Source organism: Cyprinus carpio, chromosome A17 (genome assembly GCF_018340385.1).
Source record: "Cyprinus carpio isolate SPL01 chromosome A17, ASM1834038v1, whole genome shotgun sequence".
Lineage (NCBI taxonomy): Eukaryota > Metazoa > Chordata > Actinopteri > Cypriniformes > Cyprinidae > Cyprinus > Cyprinus carpio.
Window position 1 is genome coordinate 4807989 of NC_056588.1, and position 12126 is coordinate 4820114.

The 12126-nt window shown below is 33.8% G+C and overlaps 1 protein-coding gene across 2 annotated transcripts in view; it reads right to left on the minus strand.

Moving 5' to 3' along the window:
- Positions 1–3481: 3481 nt before the first annotated feature.
- smyd3 (SET and MYND domain containing 3) overlaps positions 3482–12126 on the minus strand; it is a 142553-nt gene continuing 133908 nt past the window's right edge. The window contains exons 11-13 of one of the 2 annotated variants that reach the window (XM_042773645.1): positions 5372–5480; positions 4703–4756; positions 3482–3844 (exon numbers count right to left, since the gene is read on the minus strand). In XM_042773645.1, coding sequence (XP_042629579.1) covers positions 3821–3844; positions 4703–4756; positions 5372–5480 — 187 coding nt within the window. In that variant the 3' untranslated portion in view covers positions 3482–3820. Of the gene's footprint in view, positions 3845–4251; positions 4757–5371; positions 5481–12126 lie in introns of those variants that run through there. The other variant, XM_042773644.1, reaches the window with a different exon arrangement.

A 12126-nucleotide genomic window follows, 5' to 3' on the forward strand; every position in this document is an offset into this window, starting at 1 on the left:
CTTCGTGCCCCATCTACTCCATCTCCATCTACTGCAAGATGCTATCCTATCAGTATGGGCCAACATTTCTAAAGAATGCTTTCAGCACCTTGTTGAATCAATGCCATGTAGAATTAAGGCAGTTCTGAAGGCGAAAGGGGGTCAAACACAGTATTAGTATGGTGTTCCTAATAATCCTTTAGGTGAGTGTATATATATATAGACACTTATCCCACGAGACGAGACACGAGACTGGGTTCACGAGAACGAGATTTTTTTTACTTTTTTAAAGAAATCATCAATGATGAAATATAGGGAACAATTGTCTTTTATTCAACTGAAAAACACAAAATGCAAAAAAATTAATAAATAAAGAAATAAAGAAATAAATGTAGGTGCATTTTGAAATAAAATTGTACTTTATGAAATTACATATCTATTTTAATACATTTTATGCAGGTATAAACAACATGTAAACACTCTAAACGATTTTGCCACAAACTCAACTGACAGGCAAGTAATTGCACAAAATTATATAGTATACATAAAAATAAATAATAAACAAATAATATCCGTTTAAAGTAGCAGTCAGTCAAGTTTATTATTTAGTAAACTGATTTCCACTTTAATAAAAAAAAAAAATGTTTTTTTTTTTCCATTTAATTTTTCTTAACTCCTTTTTAATAGTATATACTTTTTCACATCAATTTATTAAAAGTTTGACAAAAATTACATGTTTAGGGCCCTTTGTAATCTTAATGTTTTTTATTGTTACCAATGATGAGTTTTAGCATGTCTAACTATTTGAATGCATAAGACAACTTAATTTATTCATTTTTTTTTTCTTAAAGTAGCCTTATTTTTTCCCCTCAGCAATTCTGTTGTTTATTTACATTTTTCTGGTTATCAAATGAAGGCATAAAACATAATTTCATCATTTATCATTTCATTATTGAAAATTAAGCAAATTTTATTTTTTTGGAAAACAAAGGGGATTTACTATTAAAATTAAAACATGGAAGATATGTTGCGTGATAATTCCTTTAAACTGTTACCTGTCACCCCGTCCCGTATACGGGACGCCTACGTTTACTTTACTAAATCCTTATCTAATCATGACAAACTAGATATCGTTGGAAAGGTCTAAGACTCCTAAATAGATATTTACCAATGTTTTTGTTAAAAATGATGTAGGAAAAGGAATAGATTAATTTATGACGAGAGTGCACCCTCAAAAATCTACATCATAACAGGGCTGACCTTGTCAAAAAAAAGTCTTCTTCGTGCCTTTTTCTCTGTCACACTTTAGAAATAATCAGAAATGATATATCAACTGAAAACTTAAAATCTCAATTTTAATCTTTTAATTCATATTTTAATTCATCCTTTAAAACCGAATTTGGTACATTGATTTAATGTTATAATGTTTTTTTGTTATTGTATTATAAAAATTTTAGTTTGGAAAGTACACTTTCAAGTCTATGTTCAAAAATGTGAGTGACAGTTAAGGGGTTAAAATAATGTTTGTTTCATCTTAGTAGTAGTAGGCTGTGTACATTCTATTGTCGTTATTTCAAACTGGACATTTATTTTGACGGGTTGCCGTGAATACCTTTACAGTTCTGTGTATGTGATATGACCTTAGTTTTACGCAAATCAAATGGTAAAATGCTCATGAAGTGGAGATGTTGTTCATGTGTTTACGTCCTCATTTAATGAGACGGCAGACGCTGAAATCACCACGAGTGTGTGTGTGTGTAAACTGCGCGTCTGCGCCATTCATTAACAGAGACAGGCAGAACATGCAGGATTCATATTTAAATCGACTTTTGCGACTTTATATTTATAGATACTAGTCCATATCGTGATTTGATGTGAAGTGTAATTACCTACTTTTGGTTAATTAATTCAAAATTTGAGAAATTCTGTGACATTCTGCATTAAACTGTGAATTCTGTTTTTATGACTGGATAAAGACTTCACTGCGTAATTTGCCCGCTTTTCATGCGGCCACTTGCCTGATGTGAACATAATATCTTACATAGGCCTACCTACACTACATACCACTCTGTAAGGTCTGCATGAGGTTATCGTCACCTTCTCGCGAGACCAGTCAGATCTTGTCACACCCCTAATAGTGAAACTTACTGGTCTATAACCTTTTAGTGCTGTACAGTCAATTTTTTTGGCTGGTTTTGACACTTGCTATGTGAAAAAATAAATGTAAATGAATCAATAAACCATGAACAATCATGGATGGGTTAAATGGTCCTGAATAAAGTAAACTTTTGGGAAGTGACAATGGAAATGAATGGGAAGCAAATTTCATGTAGTGGAAACTTTTAGTTCTGAGGCAGAAATTTCATTTTCAGGTCTATGCTCAAAAAGTGGTTAACAATGCATGTATCATAACTGCTCCATAAATTTAAAAAACTAAAACCATATATATATATATATATATATATATATATATATATATATATATATATATATATATATATATATATATATATCACAAATTAAAATACAGTACATTAATTTCATTGAAAAAAAATCTGTGCCATGAAGCCATGTGAGCAGCCCCTGAGGAGTAAGTATAAATACAGTTTTATTCCTTTTGATTTTTGGTGTAACATGACTGAAGATTTGTGGTTGGACTCGTTGAGGTTTTGTTAGGAATGATGTCATAGGCTTAACAAAGGGCTCAGAGTGTGAGTTAGGGATCTCTATACTAACTTCCTCTATTTCCTCTTAAGCCCCATTCTATCCAACAGAATGACTTTTTTTAAGATATTATCTCCATCTCAGAGAAGTGCACCTCCAAAAGCTGTTTGCTTTAGTGGCCACAGAGTTATGAGAGGAGAGGAGGTGGAAAGAGACGTGTAATCCCGTCTTTCTGTATCCTGACACTCAGGGGGGTTAAAAAGATTTAGCAACAATAACACGGTCTGGAAAAATATCCGGAAAAGTGTCATCTGTGCTGATCCAGACCAACTGGATGAACAAAAGACTTTTATTTCAGTGTATATAGGTTTTCAGTAAGAAGCTCAGACACAAACTTTATCAATAATTTGATTATTTACACATCACTTGTTGTTTTACCATCAAAATGAGATCACCTCCTGAAGGATGATATTACTAACAAAAGCCAGTTCCTTGTATATTACATTAATACAAAAGAAAGTGATACAGAGGTCATTTCAATTACCAATTGTTTTTTTTTTTTTTTTTTTTTGTGGTAGCATATAAATTGTAACATCATTTTTAAAAACTGTTTAAATATTTGATTGAACATGGGGAATATTTACTAAAACGAAGGATTGACACACATTACAAATCAAGTGCATACTGCAATAACACAATCCAGATGGTAAAAGAAGAGCATAAAAACATAAAGCAGCTGCTGAAATATGTTTATGAAACCAGAGCGATTGGAAACGTCTTGCCAGAGTAACTCTGATGATTGAAGTTGATGATGAGAAACTGAAGCACAAATCTGAGGTGTGTTTGGAGCGGTTTTATTAAACAGTTATTGCTGCAAAGGTATTGCTTTCACAACAGTTGATTATGTGATAGTCAGAATCACACTAAAGTCATGTAAAGTCATTTTTAAGGGTCATTAAGTCGAACTTTAACAAACAGTTTTGAAAAGCGACTACTAATGTGCTAATGTATTAATGTGCTAATGGGTATTCCTGAGGTTTTTCCAAGCAACACACCTCAAATAAAACATTTACTTGATGTTCTGTCTCATTTGTACCATTCTTGCTTCTATTAGTCCTCACATTCTGGTGAAATACTGTTCCTTTATTTAAAACAAGACATCCAAAACTATTAAAAATCAATGTTGATAGGTGAAATACATCTGAAATAGAATAAAATTAAAGTATTAGATGAAAAACCTAAACTTAAATTAAAATACTAATTGAATTGTTAGTTGAAGAAAAGTTGAAGCATGAAAAAAAAAATTACAAAACATAGTAATAGTATTAAAATAGTATTTAAATAATACTAAAATAACACATATTTGAATAATTTTATTAACTCCCAAGTGACCAGAAACCATGAAACGTATAAATGAAAGGATTTACGGAATACTAATATATCATGACATATACGTTTATGAATCTAAGAATATGCAGCTAAAATAAAAAAATACAGTGACCCATATTATTTTTATTTCGGATTTGTTGTAGTTTTTAATTTTAATGTGCATTTTGTAATGTTATTGTTTTGTTTTTAATTTTAGTGTTGATGTTATTTTTGTGTTGCAATAGTCAAAATATCTAGAAGTAGGACTTTCTTTAGAAAATGTGGAAGATAGTGAACTACATTTTGGGCTGAGTGTTAAAAGTGAACATCTGTTGAGGGGGCAGCAAGTGGATCTCTGAAATTATTGCAAAAAAATAAAAAATTCTGAAATGGACTGAAAAAGCACAGCGAAGATGTAGATTGTTCCCTCTGGCATTTGTTTCAGTTGAATTCTAAACCAGCTGGTTTGATACACAGTGGCACCAAAGCATGTGGCAGACACAACCATCCAGAAACATTCCATTGGAGAGCAAATATAGTGGTGTGTTGATTGACAGCCAACATGTCAAAGAACTGGAGGAGAGGAGTTTGGGGCCGCGGCGGGACCGCAGTACTCGGTCTCTGTATGATGGCACACATCAGTCTAGACTTGACCCAGCTCAGCCTGGCACTCGCTCAGTTTTCTCCTCACCTCATTAGTCAGGGCGTGATCCGTCCCGTGGGTCACCTTCATGATGTCATACGCCTGACGAGGGAAGAGGCGGGAGGAAGAGAGAGGCTTGAGTTAAATGATTGTCATGTGAGGAAAGAAAATTAATTTGAAGGAATGAAATGGGAGCAGTGAGAGTCCAAAGCACCCATTATGTTACCGTGGTATTTGGAGCGCCATGGGTAAAATTTTACTGAAAGAAATGTCATATTAACACACTTCTTTAATAATTAAAAGGAAAAATTAAAACTAAAATTTAATTATTATAGTATATTATAAAAGTATATTATAAAGTTTATTATTTTTAAAATGAAAGATACAATTATATTATATTATATTATATTATAAACTATTGGTGCCTTTATCATATTTATGTCACAGTCTTTTTATAAAATCAATAAAGGCTATGCATCAAGATAATAAAGCATTTCTGCAACAATTTTGTTCTTATTTTTCCTTCTGCACATAGTCTGCCTGACTCTGGCTGTCTTTTAAATCACCAAATCTAATCTAACAGCAGCAGACAGACTGTGGAGTCAATGTGAAGACTGTTTAGACAACAGGGCAGATTCAGACAGCAAGGCAGAATGCAGTCGATGACCATCGAGGGTCTCATTACGGCCCTGATCTCTCTGTAGTGTGCTAACAGACCTGTGTGAAGCTCCCCTGAGCCTCCTCCAGTCTGCTCAGGTAGTGCTGCAGCTTCCCCACCCGCAGCAGCTCCACCGCTCTGGACGGATGAGGATCACTGTAGTACAGTCTGTGCGAGGAAACAGAAGATTAATTCTAGCGCTGGCAAAATAAATGGTAACAATGTGAGCATTCAGGTCGCCATCCTTTTTTCTGTTTTGTGGATTAGGGTTTAAAAATCTTGTCTAATGACCAGATGTAGGTTCAAACCCTAGGAAGTGAGTTTTATGGCCTACCACCGAGATAGGCCCCCTCATTTACATGTCCATCCCCCCCAGATTTCTGATTGCTAAACAAAAAAAAATGGAATTGAATGTTTCAGGGAAAACAGCAAGGAGACTACCTAACCATTTGAATCATTTATTGATAAACTAAAAATGATGAAGTTAATGATGCTTAATCGTCATCTCTGTGGCGGACGCACAATATACACGTTTCATACGGATTACATAATCTGAGAATATTTGTTTTCTATTTCAATTGGTTCATTATTAAAACATTTCACATTCTATAGATATATTTCTCATGTCTGTGAAGCAACGGAGTTTCGGTTCATTTTTGACACGCTCAATTTCAACGGGACCGAGACGGCAGAAATAGTATCCTATTATTTTATCGTGAGTGTAAACAAACAAATGTAGACCCTTAACAGATTCGAACAATGTAATTATTCTTGTCTGTATGACCAAAAATGATGGAGTATTTGAAGTGCAAGTGATCGCACCGGCGCCTCCATGTTAACTGTCATGTGGTATAAGTGCGCTGCTATTCAGCTTCCACACTCCGCAAAAACACTTGAAAATGCGCACATTTAGCATAGACATTATAGCTACATGTTATATTGAGCGTCACCTTTATTTTAAGATAACCAAAAAAATAAAAAATAATTCTGGCTACTCCACTGATTACCGTGCAAGAAAAATTAAGCATATAAGCTTTTAGAAGCCTTCACTGAAAATACAAAATTAATATAAATAAATTCAATAAATAAATATTTTGTTAATTAAAAAAGTTCTGATATCAAATTTTACAAAATCTGTTTTTTTTTTCTGACTCTAATATTGGCTTTATCAGGCTGATGACAATCTGTTGTTATCAATATGGACACCAATGTATTATATACTATCATGGTACTCTTAATACTAAATTTTTGATCAAACCAGGGCAACTGTATTACAGAAACTGACTTAAGATCAGCATCTGCAAGTAGAAATAATAATACTTCTCCAGTAGAAGTAAATACACAAGACGACTGCTGTACCAGACACAAAACCCTGATCTGATCCTATTCCATCTGTCTCTGAAGAAATCAACATTTCTTCTATTTCATTTTTTATACATAGTGTTTAAGCACATCAAATTAATAGCGGTGATCCTGGCAGGAAACATGCTAACATCAGCAAATTCCAGGCGCAGAAGCGTGAGGGTGATGTTCACTGTCAGAAGCGCAAGAAAGAAAAGCCTTTATTCCACATTTCCCATTCATCCGCACTGAGCCGAGGGCAGTAGGCCAGGCTTACTGGTGATCCTCTATGCTGAGATGGGCAAATCAGAGAGAGGCTGATTGTCTGCCGCTCTAAAACCAGGACATAAAGTCACAAAGCCTCCTTCTAGCAAGACAGAGCAGGGGAAGATAATATTTAAGCATTTCTCTGGATAAACTATAAAAGCATCAGAGTTAACAAGCAGTTACTGCAGTAACATTAAGTACTTCCAGAATATTCAACCAAAAAAGATTTCAAATGCATATGGTACTCCAAATTGTTTCTGTTGTGTTCCAACTCATAAATCAAAAAGTGCTCGGTAAAGCTGTGCAGATTTCATCTTCATGACCTTGACTGACTTAAATGCCAAACCCTTGGCAGTAAAAGCAATGATGAAGATAAGCACATACAGTTCTTCAAAACTCTCAGGGGTTTTTGTACAGAGAAGCTCAGTCAGTGTCTGAACACAGTTGTATTGTGAAATATTCGTCTGCTGGGACGCCTCGTGACAGTCTTCATCATGTAGTGCAGATTTTTATTGTCTTGGGTTATGGGTCCAAGGTCATCTGATAGCAGAGATTGATGCTTTAAGCTCCTTGGGTTCTTTTAAAGACCCTTGTGATTTTGCTAGTTGTAAAAATGTCTAGAAATACCAGAGTCTTTAAACGTTACAACAAAAGAATGAGGATTCAAGTTTCACAAGGACAAATGTTTGTGGTATGTGAAAAGAATTGATGGATGTGAAATTATATTCTGAGAAATATTTAAACAACTGTCAGACAAGAACACAACACAAATCCTGAAAGGTCTACTACAGAAAATTCAACCAGTATAGACAGTTAGTATGTTAAATGTATATATTAGATTACATTACATTATATAAATACAATTATAACAAGATTGCTCATTCTAGGTAATGTATTCAGACTACTTTTGGATTACTTTAAGATTACTTATGAATTAAATTGTTTATAGATTTGAATAGGATTATTGTTATTAAAAAAGAAAAGAAAAGAAAAAAGTAAATTAAATAATTGCAGAGGTTAATGAGCTGATGAAAAGTTAATAATTAATTAAATCATAAAAACATAAAATTAAAAAGAATAAATTTATATTTTTACATTTGGAATATTTGATTGGTTTACCTGCATGTCAATGAGATCATTAACTGACATCAGAAAATATGCGAATGTGTTGTTCAATTATTGAAATATTAAATGTAAATCTCAGGGGGAATAATAATGATGATGCAATCAGCAACAAAAAATAATTTTTTCCCTTGGCAAACACCATAAATTACAGACATAAAGTGAGTGCTATGACCATTTGGAAATCAAATTTTTAATTTTCAGTATTCTTCTTGCAGAAATTACCATTAATGCTTAGGAAATAGGAACCAAATGAAATGCAATATTATTTTTTATTTCATATTACCCTAAATTATGCCAGACTCACGCTTTATTTGCTGAGGCCATTAATACAAACAGAAGTGATTTTAATTCAAATTTACCCCTAAGCAACTTTTTCTGCACATTATTGGACTATATTAAATAGTATGATAGATGGGCCTATTGATATATACCAAATGAGAAGAAAATGATTAAACAGAATAAACACAGCGCGGATGCATTCACAACCTCACAACCCTTATACAACCTCAGTGAAACCTGCCATAGAAACGTAATCAATGCACCCAGCCAGAAGCGCATTTCACCAAGAAAAATAAATCACCAACCAAATCTAACAATAGCTCTGAACAACTAAATCACCCTGACCAAACCCAACCACTGCACAAAACTAGTATTTTCTGTTGAAGTCCATCCTCCATCACTGGTCTGGTCTGAACCATCATCACTATCAGAGCAGCACTTTCTGTTGCTGTAGCAACAGTCAGAAGAACGAGCTGTTAACACTCCCATTAGTGTTAGCTCAGCCTTTCTATTCATCTCCACACTGGATCATTACAAAGAACAAAGAGCTGTATCTCTGCCGGGACCACTTTGGAGGAATATTAAATTGTGATTTCTATCTCCTTACAAACAGCAAATTGTTCAGGAGCTGTAAAGAAGCACCGCACCCAGGAAAGACAATAGCCTTTATCATTAATCTGCTCGGCAGACAATGACAGCACATTAACTAAGCCCTGCGCTGTAATCTGCAGTTTACATCTCCATGCATTAAAAGAGCTTTTGTCATGTGATATCAATCTCAAATAACTCTCTTTGAACAGCAGTCAAGTCAACGTGAAGGTTGTTTGTAGTGCTGATGCTAAAGTTTAAGACGGCGTGTGTTGAAAACATGCTTTTCTAAACCGGCTCGAAAAGGTTGTAGTAACATGTTAATAAGGTACAACTTTGTTTACATTACTTCATCATTCTTAATGCTTAAATTAGTAATTAAAAACATTCTTAACACTAACTGATAAATATACTATTGCTTATTGTTTGTTCATGTTCCTTGATAATACATTAACTCTTCACTTGAAATTAATACAATTAAAGTATTGTTTGCTGTTAATTCAATGTTAATGGATAGGACCTCAGAGTAAAGGGTTACCATTTTAATAAAAAATTTTTTAAAAAGTATTGACAGCATTGAGATTAAATGGAAACGTATTGCACTTCTTAGATTATTTTCTTGTTAAAAACACCAGTATATTAGATGGTAGGTTATTTTGTTTTTAGAAACACCAGTAAACTCACATATTTTCACAAATTTCATTATAAAAGCAAACATTTTTCATCAAATTAGTCCAAGTCCATAGTGTTACAAAATCTATTATGCATTATTGTTTATATATATATATTATGAACAATGATATATATATATATCGGCAGAATATGCTATATATATATATGAACCCTCAGTATTAGATAACAAAGTATCAATTTCCCTCCCCATGCCGTAATACTTGGTTTATTCAGCACCCTGGTATGTTATATATATATATATATATATATATATATATATATATATAGCCATATAAAAAGAAGTGGGCTCTTTAAAATCAAATTTCTACCGTTTAAAAATCTACACTGATGGTTGTTTTAGAAGTGGGCTCTTTAAAATCAAATTTCTTAAAATGTATTAATAACTTTATAAACCTTTTGAAACAAAATAAAATAATTGTGATTATAATTATTTTTTAAACTATATTATGATTATGATTTTGAGTTAATTGAAATAAAAACAAAAAAAGCACTGAAAACGTAACATGTAAAACATGGAAAAACCTTTTGTTCTCACAACAAGGTATGGGCGGAGTTATCTACCAATCGTAAACAAGAAGGAGGGTTCAGGAAATCTGTTTGAAAACAGCCATTTTCTTGCAGTTCCAAATTACCCATTTCATCTTAAAGCTTTAATGAAACAACTCAGTTAAGCATCCTGAGTTCTGAAAGATCAACCTTTGAGCACTAAAATCTTATTTTGATTGGCATTTTGTACACTGCCACTAAAAATGTTTTCTTTATAAATACCATATATTTATTCATGAACATGATGATATATAGGAATCTTTTGTGTTTCTGCATCTCCCCCTTATGTGACCCCTCTCTTCCAGAGAACATGCTTGGTTACACCAGACTCACACTATCACCTCTATGACCTACAACATTACCAACCTGACCACCCGCTCACCTTTATATCGCCTCTAACCGCCCCGTCCCTCAGCCACCCACCTTTGACTCCATCTCTGAACCCTCAGATTAGTAACAAAGTCCTCCATTACAGTCCAATCCTGCTGGACCCCATCCCTTTCCCTCCCCGTGCCGTAATACTTGGTTTATTCAGCACCCTGTCTGTTACCCAGACTCCCACGCTGCGGTCTCAGTGTCACTAATGTCTTCCTGGGCCTCTGGATCATTCTGGCAGCTTCTCAGAACTCTGTGTGGTACTGTTTTTATCTGTTTTATGAAGCAATGCTGTAGGTGCCCCCAAAACAATCCCTCTCATACATTTCCCCGCTGAACTGCTGACAGCCGACACATATTTTTTGACCCTGAAAAACCGAGGAGCCCTTTAATTAAATAACTGTGTTGTGCAGCAAGATCAGATACGCTTTGGTAGGTGCCCACAAACACAAAACTTTTTGGAGTTGCCCGGCCTACACTCATTTCTAAGTGAAGTAAAGTGGAGAACACACTCTAGCGATGAAGTTCTGGCACAGATACAACAGAAGGTTAAGTTTCCAATCTTTCTTCTGAGTCATGACAGTGAGATGAGGACAAAGAAAGGGCTTCTTCCTCACACACCAAACTTCAAGGAAGCTGTCAGTGCAACTAAAGACCAACAATATCAGCGTTGTAATAATTCAGATCATTTTAAAACATGAACAACATTCATTCATTCATACCCCAAAAAGTATTTCAACACTTAAAACAATAACTGTAGTTAGATTTCACCTTATTTTGAACAGTATATCTAATGTTTTACAGTTTAAAATCTACCAACTGATGTTTTGTTTTATTTGTTTATTTTTTAATTGAATAATGTTTTCGTTACACTGTTTAAAAAAAACAAACAAGCAGCAGCTGTGTTTGCTGGAACTTTACCATATGCCATATGATGAATCAAAGTTCCTCACAAATAGCTTTTCCTGAGGTAAATAAATAATTAATAAAAATAAAAAAATTTATAAAAAAGAAACAGTCACAGAGAATTTCAGAAGTTCTCAGAGTTTTTTGCTGTAAATTATAAGATGACTTTTTTTCAATTTCAAAGACTGCAAATTTAATTTACGTGTGTGTGTGTGTATATATATATATATATATATACACACACACACACACACACACACACACACACACACACACACACACACACACACACACTTGTTTTTTTATTTAATTTACAGTATTTGCTTTGATATTCTCTTATATAACACAATGACATTCAGACATTTTTAGGTGTGAGTGAAGTGTTCAAATAGGTTTTCTGACCAACATGCGTGAAATACAGTGGTCTATATATGTCTTTTTGCTTGGCAATGAACAGAACTAAAAGTCTGTTGTAAATGCAGTGTACGAAGCAGAAGAGATTCTTCATACATATTTAAATATAAGTTGTTATATGTACTGGCCTGTTTCATACAGTATCTATGCATAGAAAAACGCATCTCTGAAGTACTGATGTAGAATTCTGAGCTTTTCTTTACGCCACCTGTTGGTGTTTTGACAGTACATAAAATATACATATCAGTAGCAGCTCATTAAAAATAAATAGGCTTTAACT